This window comes from Echiichthys vipera (genome assembly GCF_963691815.1).
Source record: "Echiichthys vipera genome assembly, chromosome: 10".
NCBI classification, from domain to species: domain Eukaryota; kingdom Metazoa; phylum Chordata; class Actinopteri; order Perciformes; family Trachinidae; genus Echiichthys; species Echiichthys vipera.
This window is the reverse complement of record NC_139835.1, coordinates 905701-926847: the sequence shown is the minus strand read 5'-3', so window position 1 is coordinate 926847 and position 21147 is coordinate 905701. Positions and strand designations below refer to the sequence as shown.

The 21147-nt window shown below is 43.6% G+C and overlaps 1 protein-coding gene across 3 annotated transcripts; it reads left to right on the top strand.

Moving 5' to 3' along the window:
- The first annotated feature begins 439 nt into the window (after positions 1–439).
- On the top strand, positions 440–20160 carry pknox1.1 (pbx/knotted 1 homeobox 1.1). Of its 3 annotated transcripts, none has more exons than XM_083921669.1 (11): positions 440–501; positions 1969–2081; positions 3543–3673; positions 5856–6027; positions 14377–14586; positions 14840–14990; positions 15100–15197; positions 15396–15524; positions 15605–15681; positions 16077–16243; positions 19859–20160. In XM_083921669.1, exons 2-11 carry the CDS (start codon positions 2031–2033, stop codon positions 20038–20040), a joined length of 1368 nt encoding a protein of 455 aa, XP_083777795.1. In that variant the 5' UTR covers positions 440–501; positions 1969–2030; the 3' UTR covers positions 20041–20160. The 3 variants fall into 3 exon arrangements, with proteins under 3 accessions (XP_083777795.1, XP_083777796.1, XP_083777794.1); XM_083921670.1 differs by lacking the exon at positions 440–501 and adding an exon at positions 821–866; XM_083921668.1 differs by lacking the exon at positions 440–501 and having other exon boundaries at positions 842–2081.
- The last annotated feature ends 987 nt before the right edge of the window (positions 20161–21147 follow it).

Sequence of the window (21147 nt, the reverse complement as noted above, 5' to 3'; positions counted from 1 at the left end):
AATAAAAGGAATAGGCATATAAAGGGAGAGGCACAGATCAAACGCTGCTTTTCTGCCTTAGGGGGTCATTTGAATAGAGCTGAGTGTGCAAGTGGTTTATCTGTGTTTCTATTATTACAGTTTTCACTCCCGTAGCCTGCCTGCTTGCACATTATGTCCCAATTATCTAAGTTATATGCATTATTTAAGGAGTAAACAATCAGCACCTGTTGTGTTTGTGTATTATTGTGTCTATATGATGAGCGAATATTCATACAGGAGTGCAAAGCTGGAGATATACGTAGAAAACGTGTTGGTTAAACGGGGGCATGAGTAGCGTTTGCCAAGCAGAGAAAGCAGGAGGGCACAGAGGGACAGGCAGCAGGACGTCATGTCTCCGCCCATCTCATAAATAGTTATGAGCCGAGCGCCCCTACGTGCCCATACGTGATGACGCAACGCGACAACTGCGGGTCCCGATTGCTGCAGCCGCTTGTCAGTGTGACGAAGATTGGCACTCAGGTAAGCTGTCACTCAAAATCCCTCTTTTTCCGTTCCCTATCAATCAAACAATCTGGGCCGCACGCAAAAATGCCCCGGGGCGAGGAGCGCGGACCTAGTCAGGGCAGTGGAGGATGTTTTTTGAGGGGAAGCAGAAGCGGCAGGGCTCCGGGAAGAATAAAAAAAATCTGTATACAAGGGAGGGGGGGGTAAAAAAATATGTCGGCGTTTTGGGGGCAGAGGAGGATTGTGGAAAAGCAAAGGGCGAGAGCTAGAAACAAGGCCCGACAGTAGTGACGGGAGGGGAGGGAAAGGAGAGGGCAGCTGTCCCCGCTTGATTGATTGACTGATGTGGGAAGGATTTGAGGATCAACCGGGCTAGCCTGGTGTGCGACCAGTGCTTCTTAATATAATTGCTGTCGAATTACTGTATAGCGATGACAAGAAATGCATATTTATTTGAAATGTTAATTCAAAAATGCTAAAGCTCCTGAAGCGGTTTTTATATGGGCAAATTACTCGCTTCGTATCAATCCGCAACGGGGTCTTTTTTTGTACCTGGCTAGCTAGGTTAGCTTGTTTTTTTTTGGCAGTGATGTCCCAGGCTAAATATGGCGCTTCGCATTTGGCCTCGCCGCACCAGCATGAGAAACACTTTAAAGTGAACAGTTCTCTACATTACTAACGTTCGCAGTAGCTCGGCCACACGGTTGCTCTGTTGAGTTCAGATTGGGTTCGCGAGCTAATGCTAAAGGCTAGCTCATAAATACTGTGGTAAAACAAGGCTTTGCACCACCGAGTTGCTTTGTCTGAATATCACTAACGTTACTGTAGCTCGAGGATAGTTGGCTAGTGTTGGCCCAAAAGCCTTTTTTAAAACTTTGATCTCACATTGCCGCCACAAACAGTATGCAGCTAACGCAGGGCTAAGGGCTAACTTCACCCATCGTGGTGGGTGTGTTAACGGCAGTTGCAGTGAAACGCTATCATAAGATCGCTATTATAACACCGCACCACGGGGTCGGTATATTAATGTCCTCTTGTTTTTTTAAAGAGTGGTTTGGCCAGACATGCCTATGAATGTTGACGATATATATATGGATAGATATATAAACGTTAACTTCATTTCTTAGTGTTTTTTTTCCCTGAGCCCCCATATTCTCGTTTTGCCCAGAATAGAACATTTTAAATATGAGTTTTAAAGTTTTGATGACTTATGCTTTTTACCTACATGTCCTTCAAATAATACACTTTTCATCTTTTCTTATTTTGGTGGAACTATTGAATCATAGGTGTCTGTGTTTAATGCTTACCCAAGATAATAAAACATAAGCTAGTTAAGATATCTCCAATAATTACACCAGCCCAATTTTAAAAAGCTAATGATACTTTTGATTACGAACGTGATGACGGTTACATTAAGATTCTGTGCCTACACTCCAGGCATCTTTTACAGGTGGTCTAACTGGAACTGTGTGTGTTGTGTAGGTTGGCCACATGTCCCTGCGCTCTATAATGCCCCAGTGTTTGCAGCATCTGCAGTGAACGTGATGGCAGCCCAGTCGGTTTCCATAGACAAGTACCCAAAGGGAGAGCAGCAGGTGGGTGAGAGGGAGACATTTGGTTTGGACTTTGTGGCTTACACTACCTGCCCTAACTGGCTGGATTGCATGCCCTTTTACCTGTTTCCAAAGCTAATCAACCTCAACAGCGAAAAAGGACATTGTTTGTCATAAAACATACATGTTTCAGGCTACAACTTTCAGTACTCTGCACTCTTTACCCATGCATCCTCTAGTTATTTTTAGTGGTGATAAGTCCGCATGGGTTGCCAAACAAAGGGAAAGATGCACGTAACACTAGAACATCAGTTTTAGTAATCTGTTGACTTCACACTATGACAGATACTGATGCAGTACCAAGCTCCTTCTCTGCCCTCTATTTCTGTCTGAGCATAAGTTAAATTGCTAACAAAACATCATTATTCAAGTGCCAAATTTGGGGGTGTCGAGGGCTGAAAATGATATATGATTAATGAGAAGTTTTCCACCCCGAACAAGTTATTTTTAGTAATTTTTGTGCTCAATCTCATTCATTGTTGGTCTCAGTCAGGTGGTTGGGGATGGGGTTAGCTCCTGGATTCTGGGTGTGAAACCGTGAAAGTAAAGGAGGGGTAACTTGGCTCCTAATCAATGAATGTGCCTCAAGTGGAGTGTTGTAGAGGCCACAGTCACATTTTAGTATGTTCTTTTCTTTACATGAGCTGATGTTTTGGATTATATTGTCTGTTGCAGTTGGATCACTTGATATGTAGTGTTTAGGTATGCATTGCAATTGTAACCCAACACTGTCTGGATGTAGTTGAGCAACTGTGTGCTTAGAGAGCAATATCAAGAGACCTGAGGGCATGGAAGAATGCAGACAAGTGTAGCTGCATCTGTTAACAGGAGATGCAGAACAGTCATTTCCAAGTCAAAAGTATTTTAAGTGCAACAAAAATGAACTCTGAATATTTTCTACTGTGCCTTAGTGTGAATTTAAACATTTAAAAATGTGTATATATTGTCCCTGTTATTCCTATATTCCATACTTCTCTGTGTTTTTATTGTGCTATATTTTTCTATAATTTATTGTTTCGTATTGATGCTTCTATGTTTGCTGTCCACTTTGATGCTGTAATATGGGAATTTCCCCTTTGTGGGACTAATAAAGGAATATCTGATCTTATGGGATAACTTTAATCAAAGAGTGCTGGTGATTGGCTGTGACTGGTACAGGACCAACAATCATGACTATACCTACGTCTGCCTTGTGGATCACAATAAACAAGTCTTCATTCTTCTTTAAAAAAAGAAATACATTTCAGTCTGGTGTGAACACCATGTCCTCATGACTTTACAAAGGGTTCATTTTCAAGCAAGCGTTGCCCTCCGGCTACTCTTGGTCTTCACATGATGTCTTTATGTCTCTCATTCTCCACATTTCTCTTCATCTCTTCTGTTAGTCTCTCTTTCTATTTCTGTCGCTGTCTTTCTCTCACTTTCTTTTCTCCTTTTCTGCAGATGCACGGTGTGGTAAAGGTAGACGGAGATTCTGATCAGAAGTTTATTGAGGGGACTTTGGCAGAGGCGCCCAGCCCGGCACCCACAGAGCCACAGACACCCATGGACGCGGACAAAGCCTCCATATATAGGTAGAGCTGATTCTAGTTAACGACACCACCCCTCTATTCCTTAATCTGAGTTCTTTTCTTTCCCTGTCTCGATCACTTTCAGATTGGCCAGAAACTAATCCATCACTATGAAATGGCACATGGTGTCTATAAGAAGTCCTCCCCTTTGTTCATGTGACTTTAAAGGGGAATTTCACTATTTTTCAACGTGGACTCTATTGCCCCATGTTTTTGTGTATAAGTGACAACAATTTTTGAAATTCAAGCATTGACTGAAGCCCTGCACCCACAAACTAGGTTTCAATGATATCGAATGGGGCCAGTGTGCACCCACAATATACATCTACTAAACGTGCTTGTACATGGCAGGATAACGGCACCTACTCAATCTTTCCATAAATTAGTCAGACACTTCTGATAACAGTCTGAGTCTGTTAGTGAACATATATTGGCGGTGTGCACTTGTAGCCTGGTTCACAGCGGCCAGGCTGCAGCGCTCTCTCTCAATAGTGGACAAATTTCAAAATTGGTTATTCCTGTCACTTAAGCCCTATTCAGAGCGGATTAGTTCATTGTGGGGACTTGGGATAAAATTGTCTTACCTCAGGGCACCTGTAATAGAGATGGCGAGGTGTGAGGGATTACTTTATTCACGTACTACGTCACCTCACTGTCGAAACTAGAGGACGGAACCGATTATCTAAAAAAGTGATGAGTGCTTCTTCAAGTGCCTCCATGCTCAACATTCTCCAGAATAATTACTGACATGGATTATTCGGACAGGACTAAACCTCTGGTAAAAATTATCTTACCCCACGTCCCCACCTAAAACTTATCCTGTCAGAATAGGGCTTTAGACACAAATACATGGGGAATAGGGTCCAGGTTGAAAAATACCTAAATTCCTCTTTAATATTGCTCTCTGGCATTTGAAATGAGAAAGACTGTATTACACTTCACATGGACTTGCCGGAAAGCAGGGCTGCCCCCTCTTAGTTAGGGCTCAGACTACAGAAGTTTTGGGCCGATTAAACCCAGATTGACCTCTCCCAACAATCAGTGGAGAAATCTGTACTGTCTGTTAAGTTTCAGATTTCTTTATTGGACGATTGTCCAGTGCAGCATCTCTTTTTCGAGGGAGTCCTCAGAAAACTGCAAGAAATAAACAACACTGGACAAATGAGAGAAAGTTCTGGAGCGGCTGATGGTGTTACCAAGCAACGCTTACCATTATTGCCCCTGTGGCTGACGGCTAGCAGACCTTTGTTGACAGATATTAAAACTGATTTTTAAAATCTCACCTCCACTTTTCTCTGAAGAACAGACGGCCCATGTCGATTGCGTCTCCCCAACCATTTTGTCATCCAGGCTCATTTAGTCTTGTGCTTTTCTTTTTTGTCACTGTGAACCATCAAGTTTTCGCCCTTTGATGGTCTCCATGTTGTTTACATCTGCTTCTCCATGAGATCATGTTACAGAATCATGTGAGGTGGAACACTGATTCCTCTGGCGCCATAATCTTAATTAATATCCTGTAGTGTGTGGTGTGCCACTTTCAAATCTTGTATGATGTGCATATTTGAGATTAAAGAGAAGAAAATCTGTGTTGATTCTCCTCGTGCATGGATTTTAAAACCCTGCTTTAGTCGACCAATTCTTTGTGAAGGGACTGAGTTTTACAGATCTGTGTTTAAATCAACTAATCGAATAGTTGACAAAGTCATATGAGAGTTGGTAGACTAATAATTTATCAAATTAAGGGATGGGTCTAAGATCTAGTATTATTAAAGGTGTTGCAGTGAGATGCACTCACAGGCACGTGCTGCCGACCCATCTATGAAAACAACCAGAGAAACTCTGAACACAGACTTTATTCTCTGCTCTCTGCAACATTACTCTTACAGCTATTACTTAAACTATAGTCACACATAGAAAATATTTGTTCATTGCGACATTAATGTTCTAAATGTCGCGTACAGTGCCTTTTATGTATTATTGATCTAACAGTAAGGTCATACAGTGGTTGGCCTTCACTTGATGTTGACATTCTAGTGTATCTGTGAGCAATTGTTTTCATATACACGTAATGCCTTTGGTTTGTTTGTTTGATTTTTGCAGTTTGAAGCCCTGTCCTATCACTGCAGAGAAAATATCATATGTTCTTTAAAAAAACAAACTTGTATGTGTGGGCACACCTTCCCAGGCATCCCCTGTTCCCGCTCTTGGCCCTGCTGTTTGAGAAGTGTGAACAGTCCACGCTGAGCTCCGATTGCATCACCTCAGCCAGCTTTGACGTGGACATCGAGAACTTTGTCCGCTGTCAGGAGAAGGAGGGCAAACCCTTCTTCAGCGAGGACCCTGAGCTTGACAACCTGGTGAGATACCTCTGCATGTCAGGGTGAAATTCTCTAGTTGCAGTATATCTATTATGTTTGATTTGTTTTCCATCTCTATTTTGGTCAAGGAGGATGTTTTCACTGTTACACACTGCTCTGTCCCATAAATCACCCACAGTACAGCCTTTCAACAATTTTATTAGAGAACTACTGTATATTTAGAGTGGTTGTAGTGACAGCATAATAGTTTGAGTCCCACCGTATCTGCAGTTAAATTTGAGTGGTGGCAATTCCAGTACCCTTTGGACCCATTAAGTTGGACTTACAAGATGACTGAAACACTTTTAGTTCTGATGTATTTGACAAAACCGAAAAAAGGACATGAGGTATTTCACAAAGAAATGCAAAATTGAGCCCTCATTCACTCACACACTCACTAGTCAATGACCTTTAACCTCAACAGCACAGTGAGATGCTGTCCTGTTCGCTGCTGCTGCTTCTTCCTAGTAATAAGAACCCAGTGCCTTCTCAGAATGCTTAGATGCAACATTGAGTGTGTTTACATGGACATGAATAACCCGTTTGAGGCTTATCCTGGTTATGATCATATTCAAATCATATTATTCAAATTCCCATATAAATTATAAGTACCAGTAACCTGGTTATTTATTACTGCTTTCCAGTTGTGCAGGCGCTGTGCACACAAAGAGCTATTTCTGAAAGGAGTTTTGCTATATCATCGTCCTCACCATTCCTAGTCTTTCACTGTCACTAACACTGTGTAAGACAGGTGGATGAAGACACAACCTCTTTTTCTCCAGAAGACAAGACTTGAGAAAGTTGAGGTTTTCGCTGCCACTGTTTGTATTTTTGTTAGGTTACGTCACTTGGCTGAAGATAGTCAGCAGTGCTAAATAGGGAGTATACATGCAGCAGTATCCAGGTTGCCCTAAATATTAGGGATGCTCGATATTGGCTTTTCTGCCGATATCCGATATTCCGATATTGTCCAACTCTTAATTTCCGATACCGATATCACCCGATACCGATATATATGCAGCCTTTTTACACCAAAATTCATCACATATCACCTATTATGGAATTAACACATTATGCCTAATTTTATGTGATGCCCCACTGGATGCATACATAAATGCAACATGGCTTTTCAAATGTAAACACAGTCTGTACAAAATAAGTTATTGAAAAAAGTGCCATTTATTTGTTTGTGTTTTTAGAGAGAATATTTTGCCTCAAACAACACTACAGACAACATCACAACAAGGAAGATGCATAGCTTCAGTCCAGAGTAGTAAACAAACATAGTCCTCTTTTTCCAGACTGAGTAACCGGCCGTAACTTGGCAAATAATACAATCAATAAATTAGCAGTTAAGCTCAACATGCTAACCTGTATTGGATCTAACGGATACAGCACCAGAAATTACCTTCTCGACGTGACAGTCAACAATGCTGTGCAATTCGGGTAAGCACTGGTCTGAGAAATACTTGCGACTGGGCGTTATACAGACATAACGGGGCTCGAGGAACTCCACACGTTTGGTGAATCCGGCATCTTGAACGATAGAAAAAGTTTTTTTCTCGGTGTCGGCTGTTGCTTCTTTCCATCACTTTGCTGCACAGATGTAGCTTATCACTCCCCATGAATCTTCTTGAGGTGGGTAATCAAATTTGATGTTTTAAAGGAAGACGCCTTGTTTCCTCCTCTCATAACTAACGCCTTGCAGTCATTGCAAAGCGTACATTTACTGTTAGTAGATGACACTTGGAAATACTTCCAAACCACGGACATCTCATGCACCGGGAGAGCTGAAGCTTGTTAGCCACGGTTAGCAACCTACGAGTGAAGCGTGTTGTTGTTGTTATACGTCATCAAGCACGCGCCTGTAAACTGCCCGTGTTGTATTCAGGTACACTCGGAAATGCTGAAGCCTACAGAACTAATATCGGTTGTAAAAACCCGATACCGATAATTCCCGATATTACATTTTTTAACTCAATATCGGCCGATAATATCGTTGGGCCAATATTATCGGACATCCCTACTAAATATTAATGATGTGAATTATAGGAGTGTGACGAGCTATCGTCCCACAAGTTCTCACGATATTAAAATGTGACGGTATTTCTCGTCGAGGTGAAAAGGTGTCTCCCGATATCCATATGTAAGTGGATAAACGGCAACAGAGTGACAGATAAGACACAAACAATCTGTCACACAAACTTTGTGTTTAACTGATTCTTTAAATTTATTTCTCCACCCAGCACAGCGAGTGAAGCCTGTAGTGACACAGACACATACAGACTGAGCAGATCAGCCAATGTAGATGTGGTTCATAGGTTCACAACTCACTGCTCCTGGTCCCTGTATACACCCCCCCCAGGAAGAAATCTGCCACTAAGAAAAACTCTGGGGCTGTGGAGAAGTGCATTCGGATTTACCCCAACCAAAATCCATGGATGACCTTGGACGTCCAGACACTCCCGAGAATCTGGAACTCTACCTTCAATTCAGGTGACAAAGAACAGAACAGTGAGGGCAGAATTGCAGAAGGCATCAAAACTGATAAGGCAGCTCCTAAGAGGAAAGTGGGGGACCATCTCACCAACAACAACCCGCGGCTGGTGTGGCAGGGGCTACAGAGCATAACCAACCACAAAGGCTCCACGCCCATCACTACCACCGCTGACCCATGGCTGGCTGAGGATCACTTTATTTTCCCGCTTTGTAGCTGAGGCTCCATATACAGCTGCACAGCCACCACAGACCTCGAGTCACAGCACACTCCCACTCAAAGAACACCAGGTGAGGCAGGTGCTGAACACCAGGAAAGCAGCCGGTCTAGATGGTGTACTCAGGCAAGTACTCTGCGCCTGTGCTAACCAGCTAGTGGGAGTCCTGACCAGGTTGTTCAACCTCTCACTCTTACAGGCTACCATCTTCCCTACCCCAAAGACTCCTGCTCCAAAGGGCCCCAATGACTACAGACCTATTGCCTTAACCTCAATAGTAGGTAGCTCTTTCCTGCGCTACATCAAGACCGGTCTCCCCTCAAACTTTAGGAAACACAAGGGGGAACCAGCCCCACTGAGCATCAACAGGGACTGTGTTCAGCAGATGTCTTCCTTCAAATTCGTTTGGACACACATAGCCGCGGACCTCTCCTGGACTGCAAACGCATCCGCGTTGGTAAAGGCCAGACAGTGACTCCACTTAGAATTATCTGGAGGAGAAACTAGTTAGTGGCTTTTTACCGCAGCACCATTGAGAGCGTCCTTGGTTGGTATGCCACCTTGACTGTGGTAGATAGAAAGAACCTGCAGAGGGCCATAAAGACAGCACAACACATCACTGGCAGTACCCTCACTAGAAGACATCGCCAGCATGTGGTGTCTCAAGAGAGCTTGGGCGATCACTGCAGACCCCTCACAGTCAGGACACCACCTGTTCAACCTACTGCCCTCTGGCAGAAGGTGCCTCAAGAGCAGGACTAATAGACTCAGGCCTAGTCCACACGAACACAGATGTTTTTATGGCCATGGATACAACTGACTGTTTAACGTCGCACAGTGTGATGTCAAACAATGTTGACAAGAAATCGTGGTTTTCCTCAGTTTTCCTGTCCACACATGACTGCTAAAATCAGTCTTTTCCAAAAAGTTCACCCTGGACTCCGGTTATAAAAAGCTGGCCTCAGGAGCCCACAACTGTGGTTACATGTATCCAGTGGCGAACCGTGAGCACTACAGCTGGGCCTTCACCTCACCGCCGAGAAGAAAAAAAATCATCGCGGAAAAAAGCAACAGTACAACGAATTAAAAGGGTTTTACAAGTGCAAATTTAATTAACGATGACAAGGATGTAAACAAATAGACCATAACGTCAATAACATTCTCCGCAACAAGAAACATTCTCAACATTAACTTCGGAAAATCTGGAAATATAAAAGGTCACCCAGAATGTCACCCCGTGACGCTGCGGACACAGAGGCTCATTTCATCACCTTGGACAGCGCTATGAAATCACGGCGCATGACAAATCATTCACACATAAATTCATTAGCATTATCAATCTACAATACAATTTCAAAAGTTACACAAAGCTTGTAATACAAAGACTATTTTTTAAAGTTGCAATGAAGTGCAAATGCCTCTCAATGCGCAATTACGCAGTGGCGAACCGTGAGCACTACAGCTGGGCCTTCACCTCACCGCCGAGAAGAAAAAAAATCATCGCGGAAAAAAGCAACAGTACAACGAATTAAAAGGGTTTTACAAGTACAAATTTAATTAACGATGACAAGGATGTAAACAAATAGACCATAACGTCAATAACATTCTCCGCAACAAGAAACATTCTCAACATTAACTTCGGAAAATCTGGAAATATAAAAGGTCACCCAGAATGTCACCCCGTGACGCTGCGGACACAGAGGCTCATTTCATCACCTTGGACAGCGCTATGAAATCACGGCGCATGACAAATCATTCACACATAAATTCATTAGCATTATCAATCTACAATACAATTTCAAAAGTTACACAAAGCTTGTAATACAAAGACTATTTTTTAAAGTTGCAATGAAGTGCAAATGCCTCTCCATGCGCAATTACGCATAGCGCAATGAATACCAATGTCAAATAAATTGAAGTCACAATTTTTACTACTATACCTCCTTAATTCTCCACAGGGAAAGGGACAGACAAGTGAACATGAAGAGAATAAAAACCCTCTGAAAAATCCAACCACACACTTATGATACGTTTGATACATTGATTGATTGATTGATTGATTGATTGATTGATCACATACTGAATTCAAGGCAATTTGCGCTGGGACAACCTCCGCAATAAATACAAATTCCCAAATGTCCACTTGGCCAGTAATCTTAATCCCATGAAATAATAATCAAGGTGTATTATAACAGAGGCCTACCTTAAATAAACACGAAGTCCATTCGTCGCCGAGAAAGACCGCTCCACGGAGGAGGTGGACACGGGGATGGTCAGCACCAGGCAGGTGAGGTGATACAGCTGCGGCATGCTCTCAGTCAGCTCTTTAAGAGTCAGAAAGTACAGCAGGTCTGCTGGGCTCCTTGCCTCAAAGTTTGCCATGTTGTACATGACCGTCAGTTCAGTCTTGAGCCTGGGGAGGTCAAAATGCAGCCCGTAGCTTTCCGTGAGGCTCTGGAACTCAGAGCTGGGGAAGTTTTCTCTGTGTGAGGTAAACTTCTTGGGGTCCAGAAGGGCAAGGAACATGAGTTTTTCATGATCCTTGAACCTGTTCCGCAGCTGAGTGAGGATGTTGTCCAGGATTTCACTGTGCAGCCGCTGGTACGCTGCGCGCACATCTCCGACTCTCCGTGCCCTGCGTCCGCTGGGAACCTCGACTTCGCGCACAGTGTCCTCATAGATGGAGTCAAATTCAGAATCTTTACTCTCATCATGTCCTCGAAATGCCAGCTCTTGCTTTCCAAGAAATGTGACGACATTGATGAGACGTTTCAGGATTTCTCTGTTCTGCCTGACCTTGTTGTTGTGGGCCGTTGTATGATTCCAGCGCTGCTCATCTAGCTGAAGATCAATTCTTGTGTCCCCAAAAGTTTTCAAATTGACCATCGCTTGCAGGTGTGCCGCAGAATCTTGATGTCGATGGGCTGACTTTGTCAGATTTGTAAGGCTGACAAATCCGCCGCTGACCCAGGTGGATGACTTGTCAGTTGTAAAAAGTAAACAACTCCAGCAGTACAGCCTGTTTGTTTCCTTACAGCCAGTCATCCATGGATACCGCTGATAATTTTCGGTCTTGAAATGCCTTTCCACTTTCTTAACCTTTTCTTTTAATTCCAGCTCTGGAGTTAGTCTTCCGTTTTTTATTATTTCAAGTTTTTCTGTGAAGGCCCGCCTTGAAAAGGGCGATGCTATCAAGCTAGCCACAACGTCACTCTCGTCTTCCGCCATTTAAATCAACCGCTCTCACCACTCTGCATAGATTCGCTGCTTGGACTTCATGAAGGCCTTCGATCTTTTGTTTAATTCCCGCCCTCTTGAAATCAAACCGTGATTGGTCGATTTGCCCGTCACTCACCACACCAAAACATATAGCTTGGCCTTCCCCGGGATTCGTGAAGTCCTAACCAATGAATGAGCCAGCTAACCTGGCCTTAATAGAGACAGACGATTATGATTGGATAACAGGTTTTCAGGACATGAACTTGACAGAAAGCTTAATTTTAGAACAAAGATGAGAGAAAATGTATTAATATATTGTATTAAATTAAATGCGATAGAAATAAAAAAAAATATATATATTTTTTTTATTGAATACATCATTATTATTATTATTGAATTTATTATTATTTCTTATTTATTTAGGCCTTCTCTGAAGGCGTAGAAGGCCCTGAAGGTTCCCCACTGCATGTATCCACGGTTGGTTACATGTATCCACACGTAACCAAAGGCCAAACTGTGCAGAGAAACACACAATTTCAAAAATACCTGTTTGTGTGGACGGCCCCTCAGAAACATTTTCTTTCCCTAGGCCATCAGGTCCCTGAACTCATACAGTATGTGTGCACTATTGCTACGTTCACACTGCAGGTCTTAACTGCAGGTCTTAATGCACAATTCCCATTTATTGCTCAAATCTGATTTTTTTTGTTTGGCTCACACTCCATCATTAATGACATCACGCCACAACGGTGTTTACGGAAGCGAACATGGCAACGGCAACCGATTTTTAAAAAATCAGATTCAGTAGCACATTTAAAAGTAGCCTAATGCTCATTCAAAAATTTCAGATTCAGGTCACTTGGAATTGCAGTGTGAATGGAGCCTAAGATATGTAAATGATAGGTATACATTGCTATCTCCCCTTTTTAATTCTTCAATATTAATTCATTGCTGTTTTACTGTTTTCTTTTAATATTTTTTATGCACTGGCCAAAGAAGCAGTGCAATTTCATTGTATACCTGATATGCATTGACATTAAAGATTCTATTCATATACAGCATAAGAATTACTATTATTACTTTATTACTTTCTTACTTTACTATTTAATAAAATGGAAATGTATGTGTTCTGTGAGGTGAGCCGTCACAGCCCTTCTTAACTCACTCTCTGTGGAGCACTAACTGTAGCACTAACCCCCGCCTCGCAGTGGCTCGCTGTGAGTACCGTAAGCTACACCGCAGCTAACACGAGCACTATGCAAAAACGCATCACAGCTCTCTGCTGAAATCAGCCCTGTCTGTCAAGAAAATACTCAGTGTTAAAATCTCGTCTCGTTCTTGTGGACTCAGTATCGTGAATTATGAGTCAAGGAGACCAGCAGCCAATCAGGGGAGATGCTCAAAGGCGTGCTAGACTTTTATAATGGAACTACGACCAGGACGCACACTTGTTAGTTCTCACTGTGTGGAAATCTGATGTTTTACGTCACAAACAACTTAGAAGTGCTCCTTTCACTTCATAAGCTGAAGGTATGATGGTTTTGACAGTGTTGTGTGCACAAGAGCACCATCAGACCTCACTGTTACTACTGCTATCTACAGAAGCTAGGAAGCTCATCATCTCATATGGGCAAGTGCTGATTTTCCCCATTTTTTTGTGCCGCTTATCCAGATTCAGATTGCAGTAATTTAATTAATAAAATGTGTGATACAATAAATAATTCTGGTTAGCGCTTGGCAATATAGCCAAAATCCTCTATTCCGATATAGGTCATTTCATATCTCGATAACGATGTGTTTTTTCTAGTAATTCAACAAATAAATAGTCTAAATGAAATAACCATATGGTGTATGAATTTAATACTTCTCATTCTCATTTTATTAAGAACTCAAACTGCAAAGGAACTAGGCTATACGCTGACTGTGTTTACATGCATGCAAACAAATAGTGTGATGTCAAATAAAAACAATCCCAATCTTCAAATGATATTCCCTCAAAATATTTCATATCTGGTTAGAGAAATTTGAGTTAGTATATGCTTATCAATCTAGATGACGTAATTGTGTGTTATGATATCGTGACATATGATTCCAACGAAAGATTTATATAGACATAAATTGTCATTTAATTATGGCCCAGCCCTAATTCTATACATTATTGTCCTTACTTGTTTTCTATCATACATACATACTTTAGCTGGTATGATTTGAAAAAGGTTTTGAATGGATGAAATCAGAAGAACGTGCAAGCAACAGTAATCAAAGAGAAATGACAATAATAAAATGGACGGAAGTGAGACTGATTATTGTCTTAGGTTACACTTTAAGGACACACAAATGGACGAACATTTGACTTGAGAAGACAGTTTACTTTTTGTGGACTGCCACAAACCTTTTTTCTACATCTGACTTGTAGATGGTGAAAGCCATCCAGGTGCTGCGGATCCACCTGCTGGAGCTGGAGAAGGTGAGTGACCTGTGTAAGGACTTCTGCAGTCGCTACATCGCCTGCCTCAAGACCAAGATGAACAGCGAGACACTGCTGAGTGGAGATCCAGGGAGCCCGTACTCCCCTGTACAAGGCCAGGTCCAGGGCTTTTCACCCACCAAGACTCCGGTCTGCACTGTAGGTGGACTGTATGCATCGCCACTAAACACATTTGAGTGCAAGAATCAATTACCATAAATAGCTGGATCTGTTGGTGTCTTTAAAGTGAAAGTCTATACATGCTGACAGTGTAGTTTTGCATTAATGCATTTCAGCCTGTGTCATTCCTCTAACCTGCTCCACAGTGTTAGCAAGTTCAAACCAGTGTGCTTTGAAATTAAAGGCATCAACATGGAAAACATACATGTGTTGCATGCTTTACGTTATGCAGACCCCCAGCTCTATCTCAGGGACCATCAGTCCCCAGGGTCAAATTGTGGTGCCAGCGTCAGCCCTGCAGCAAGGGAATGTTACCGTGACAGCAGTTAACCCCACCCAGGTGGTCGCAAGTATGTCACCATGGCATACGACCCCTTCCTCAGGTACTGTACTGTTCTGACTGCAGATGAGATGTCGTCATGTACCAGTGGGACACTTTAATGCAGTCTCTCTCTGTCTCTGTCCGTGTTTGTTTGTTTGTTTTATTTCCAGGTGGCACGGTGTACCAGCCTGTTACAGTCGTCACTCCTCAGGGCCAGGTGGTAACACAGGCTCTTTCTCCCGGGACAATTCGCGTCCAAAACAATCAGGTTGTACATCTCTCTTTGACCGTGATGCTGTTGTGTGTATATATTTTCAATCAGCGGCTCCTAAAATGGCTTATTGTTAATAGTTGCCAATTAATTCAAAGTTTAGAATTGAGGTTGAGCAGAAGTTTGTTGTTGTTGACAAACAAACAAACAACTAGAAAGGTGACTAAATGTCTGTCTGTCTGTGTGTGTGCTCAGCTCCAGTTGCAGTTTCACCAGGACTTGAGCCTCTTTAATCACGAGGACAACTCAACCAAGAACAAACGTGGTGTTCTACCCAAACACGCCACCAATGTCATGCGCTCGTGGCTCTTCCAGCACATCGGGGTGAGTCTTTGTGCATCACATCTTTGCCTGTGTAACTCTTTAATCCTTAACAGAAACATCAACTCATTTCTCTTCTGTAGCACCCTTACCCAACAGAGGATGAAAAGAAACAGATTGCCACTCAGACAAACCTGACACTTCTGCAGGTCAACAACTGGTGAGTGTGACCCTAAATCCCAAGTCCCCATGTTTGTCCATCCAGAGACGTTTGTCACATCATTTCCTTTTCAACGCATGGTGGGAAACTAATTGGTCAGTCAGTTGATTGTCTTCCAACACGCCTGAAGAGATGAGATTACCTCTTTTAAAGTCGTAAAAAGTCTGGTTCTGCTTGCTGCTTTTGATCCTGAAGAAAATGCAACTCAATGTAGTTTTCCAAATCTTTCTGTAAGTTTAAAGTGAAAAATAAAGCTGTTTTGGATAACTGATTGGACTCCATGGACACCATCCAGTTTAAGGGAGAGATGATTTCCTTGCAGCCTGTCAGGTTTAGAGGTGTAACTAACATTCCAGCCTGTGCCATCAGAGATCTGAACAGTCTTGTGCCTCCAGGTTTATAAATGCACGGAGGCGGATCCTGCAGCCCATGTTGGACGCCAGCTCCTCGGAGACACCAAAAGCCAAGAAGAAGACTCCTCAAAACCGGCCACTGCAACGCTTCTGGCCTGACTCCATCGCCGCAGGGGGAGGCACCCAGCAGCAAGTCACCATGCCAGACGGTACGCAGCAGTCTCTTCTATGTACAGTTTGTATACGAGTTAAATAGAAACTTAATAATAATATCTCTGGTTGCTATGGAGATGATACACCGTCTCGTCTCACTGGTATGAACAGGTTTCAGAATGTTGCAGACCTGCATGCTGCAAGTTTCATCTGGTTGCGAATCTTTGGTCTGAACTGAACTTTAGAACTCAAATGTTGCCCATTGAACCCAGCAACAGCAACCTTTCTCTCCTGTTGTATCCTTTGCGTCAGTATTACAGGCCTGGCGGGAACTCATGCAATGAATTTTCTGCACTGAGTGCAAAAACAATTGCTATTAATTGTGTAATTTTTTTGTTGCGTTATTTTTTAATGTAATTTATCGTAATTAACGCGGTAAAATCCCAGCGCTAGTTCAAATGAATCAGTTTGATAAGTAGTTGAATGAAAATGAAAAAAACCTCTGCTGTAAAATGTTTTATTAAACCTGTCAGTCCCACATCAGAACCCAGGAGGAGTGTTAAAGCTGGAACTAAAAGGATGCATAAGCGCAACAGCGGGGAAGCGCTGATATATTTCATAAAGACAAAGAAGATCATCGTTGTTACAAATGAAGGACTGCTTTGAAGTCCAACTGATATGGAGGTGTGCTCCAGCATACACATCTGTGGCCAAAACAACTCTTACCTTCCCTGCTAGAGTCTCCTCCTTGTCCATCCTTCACGTCCACCAAACTAACATTTAGTGGGGAAAAGTGCTAGATAGCTAACTAATAATAATGCTACTACTAATAATTTTTAAATAATCGCGTTAACACTAGTAAGAGACATTTAACCAGTAATAGAATAGAATAGAATTACTTTAATGATCCATACACTTTGTACATAACATAAATAGAATCCAATATATACATAGTGTATGTTTACAGTTAACAGTGTGCTATAAACAATAAACAATAATAATATATACAACAAAATATGCAAAATATGCTATAACAATAATAATAATATATACAAAAAAAAACAGAGAGACCAGAGTTCTCTGTCAGGCAGAGGTGAGAGAGTTATTATAAAAAGTGATGGATTGTGGCAGGAAAGATTTCCTGTATCTGTTGCTACGACATCGAAACTGAAGCAGCCTTCTGGAGAAGGTGTTCTGCTGTCTGACCAATGTGAGTTGGAGAGGGTGGAGATGATTATCCATGATGGATAACAGTTTTTTCAGTGTCCTCCTCTCCACCACAGCCTCCAGAGTGTCCTGTTTGCAGCCAGTCACAGTGCCAGCCTTCCTGATCATGATGTTTGTTGAGTCTGTTGGTGTCGCTGGCTCCAATGCTGCTTCCCCAACAAACTACAGCAAAGAAAAGTACACTGGCCACCACAGACTGATAAAAGATCTCCAACATCTTGCTGCACACGTTGAAGGATCTCAGCTTACTCAGGAAGTAAAGTCTGCTCATCCCCTTCTTGTAAACAGCTTCAGTGTTAGATCTCCAGTCCAGTCTGTGGTTGATGGTAACACCCAGGTACTTGTAATCCTCCACCGCTTCCACATCCCTTCCCAGAAAGCCGTCTTCCTCTTCTTCCTGAAATCTATCACCATCTCTCTGGTCTTGCTGATGTTCAGCCGCATGTGATTCTGTCCAGTCCACTTCACAAAGTTGTCTACCAGTGCCCTGTACTCCTCCTGTCCCTCATTTATACACCCAACAACAGCCGAGTCGTCAGAAAACTTTTGAAGGTGACACGACCCAGTGTTGTACTGAAAGTCAGTGGTGTATAAGGTGAACAGGAAAGGAGACAGTACAGTCCCCTGTGGAGCTCCTGTATCAATAACCACCACATCTAACGGAACACTGCCCATACGGACAAACTGTGGCCTGACTTTCAGGTAGTCAGTAATCCAGAAGATCATTGTCATCCAATCCCATCACCTACAGCTTCTCCCCCAGTAGCAGTGGCTGAATGGTGTTAAAAGCACTAGAGAAATCAAAGAATGTGATTCTCACAGTACCTCCTCCACCATCCAGGTGCTGATACTGTCAGGGCCTGCAGCCTTATGCTGGTGGAGTCTCTCCAGCTGTCTCCTAACCTGGCCTACAGTCACAGTGCGGGGGAGGCTGCTGGTGTCTTCATGGGAGGACGATGAGGTGGCGGGGGAGGAGGAGGAGGAGGAAGAGGTGGAGGTGGAGGAGGAGGAGAGGTGCTGCACAGGAGAGCTCACAGCAAGGGATTGAGGGGGGACGGGAGGAAGCATTTGGGTTAGTGAGGGTGTGTGGGGGTCTGGAGGTTTCATGGAGACGACAGAAGGCTGTGAGCTGAATCTTTTGAAGAATCTGTTCAGCTCGTTTGCCCTCTCCAGGCTGCCTGATGACTGTCTGCCGCTCACCTTACACCCAGTGATCTGCTTCATACCAGTCCACACATCCCTCACATTGTTCTGCTGGAGTTTGGCCTCCAGCTTCCTGCTGTAGACGTCTTTACAGGTCCTCAGCATATCCCTGAGTTCATGCTGCACTCTCCTCAGTTCTTCCCTGTCTCCAGACCTGAACGCCCGCTTTCAGGTCATTGGTGATCCACGGCTTATTATTAGGGAAGCGGCGTACAGTCCGGGTTGGCATGGTGGTGTATTCACAGAACCTAATGTATTCTGTGATGCAGTCGGTCATGCTATCCAGATCCTCTCCATGTGGCTCAACAAGTGCATCTCAGTCTTTCGACTCAAAGCAGTCCTGTAGTGTGTCAGCAACCTCCTGAGTCCACCTCCTCACGCTCCTAGTGTAGACAGGCTGCCGCTGAACAAAGGGAATATACTTAGGGGTCAGCAGAACCAGGTTGTGGTCAGATCTTCCAAGAGGGGGAGGGCTGTGGGACTGTATGACTGTATCCTTAGCATTTGCATACAACAGATCCAGTGTGTTACAGTCTCTGGTGGGGCAGTCAACATACTGGTGAAATGTTGGAAGGGTTTTATCCAGTTAGATGTGATTAATATCCCCAGTGATGACAATAAATGCATTAGGATGCAGCGTCTGTATCTGGGCAACAGCGGAGTGGATGACGTCACAGGCCAGCGCTGCATCAGCTGAAGGAGGAACGTACACACCGATAATAATAAGGCGTCATCCCCACAGTCAACAGTTCAATGTCCGGGGTACAGAGAAGTTTCTTCTTGTGAACGTGTCGGGGATTACACCACCTCTCACTCACGTACAGTGCATTCCCCTTCTCCTCCTTTTTTCTTTCCGCTGCTTGTCACGTCCCTGTCCGCCCTAACAGTGCAGAAGCCGGGAATCGCTGTGGTCTGGGATGTGTGAGTGAAGCCATGTCTCCGTGAAACACAACACACTGCACTCACGATATTCCCTCTGAGCCTTTATGAGCGCGGCCAGCTCGTCCGTCTTGTTCCACAGAGACCTCACTTTTCCCATGACGATCGCCGGTACAGCCAGTCTGTGTCTTCTCCTCTTCACCCTCCATTTCACTCCAGCTCTGCAGCCACGGCGTCTCCTCCGCAGCTCCTTCAGGACCTCAGGTCTGGCTCCGGGCAGCAGTACAGGTGTTGCTGTTACAGGCTGCAACCTAGTACGGCGCCATAGCAACTATAGCATAACTGTCCCCTCTCATTCTCAGGTACAATGGTGACTATGAACATGGAGAGTCTGCAGAGCCTGACGTCAGACGGCGCCACGCTGGCGGTACAGCAGGTGATGCTGGGAGGCCACAGTGAAGACGAGTCGGGGGACAGTGTAGATGAGGACGATGACGCAGACATGGCCGGGCTGGGCCTGGACAACAGCGACTCATTGCAGTAGAGGACACACTCCCTCACACTCTGACCTACACATACACACAAGATGTGCGTAAATGGCTACATACAGATGTAATGAATCATAACACACACACACACACACACACACACACACACACACACACACACACACGGTTTACATAGAGCTAGGGCTGACCCGAATGCTTCCAAGCTTCTACTGTTGCCATGGTAATTGACAAATCAGTATTCGAAAGCTGCAGGGTTTTTTTCTGTGTAGTTTTAATTAAAGAGTGAGAAATGGAGCTCTTGTGTCCATGGAGCACGATAGAGAAGCATCTGAAGGAGAAGTGACTGGAGTACTTTTTAAAAGACCGGTCCAAACCTGATCCCGCTCCTCTTAAGTGTGGTCCACCGGGCGCTGCTGCACTGCGTTTTGTTCCGTTTGACCTGCAGATTTAGTGGATTTGTTCATTTTTCCTTTATGTTTGTGCTTCTACCACTAGTAGCCTAAGTGAGTAGGCTACGTTGTTGAATTGGTCTGTTTTAAAATGGACAAAGTTAAAAGTCCAGGTATGACATGGATGAAAGATTTGCGGCTGTGTTTAAGTTGTTAAAAATCCATTCATCCTCGTGAATATTTCATATCTCTATTTGATCTGCTCTGTGCAGTCCAAGTGTTGTCTAGCTCCTGCATCACAGCTGGAGCGCTGTGCAGCTGCGCCCGGTGGAATCTATTCGCAGCTGGCAAGTATAGACAGTTCCACAAGAATTATTATTATTCAACAGGAAATAAACTGGGATGCATTTGGAATCTTAACGTTTTTAAAACTGAAATGGTCTATAGCCGCCCCCTCCCACCCAAACATCCCTCCCCTGTCGAAGCTTCGAATACTCGCTGGTCACTGCAGCTTTGAAGGCCCCAACATGGTATTGGGGACAGCCCTACATAGAGCACAAATCTCCAGGACATAACGATCCTGCACTCTTCCAACCCTCCACCCTGCTGAACGGCATTTTATGCTGCGTGTGTGTGTACATCAGGAGTTTCATTTCAGAAACCGTTTTTTTAACTATTAAGTTGATGTATGCCAGTGCACTTTTTTGTATATTTAAGCTCAAAAAGATTAAATCAAACAAACAGAAGAAAAAA

Bases quoted from the DNA above. Each gene is read 5' to 3' on its own strand.
- pknox1.1 (XM_083921668.1), top strand. From the start codon at position 1,863: ATGATACTTTTGATTACGAACGTGATGACGGTTACATTAAGATTCTGT. The intron at 14,991-15,099 runs GTACTGTACTGT...TTTTATTTCCAG, and splicing joins GCATACGACCCCTTCCTCAG to GTGGCACGGTGTACCAGCCT. The intron at 15,198-15,395 runs GTTGTACATCTC...GTGTGTGCTCAG, and splicing joins TTCGCGTCCAAAACAATCAG to CTCCAGTTGCAGTTTCACCA.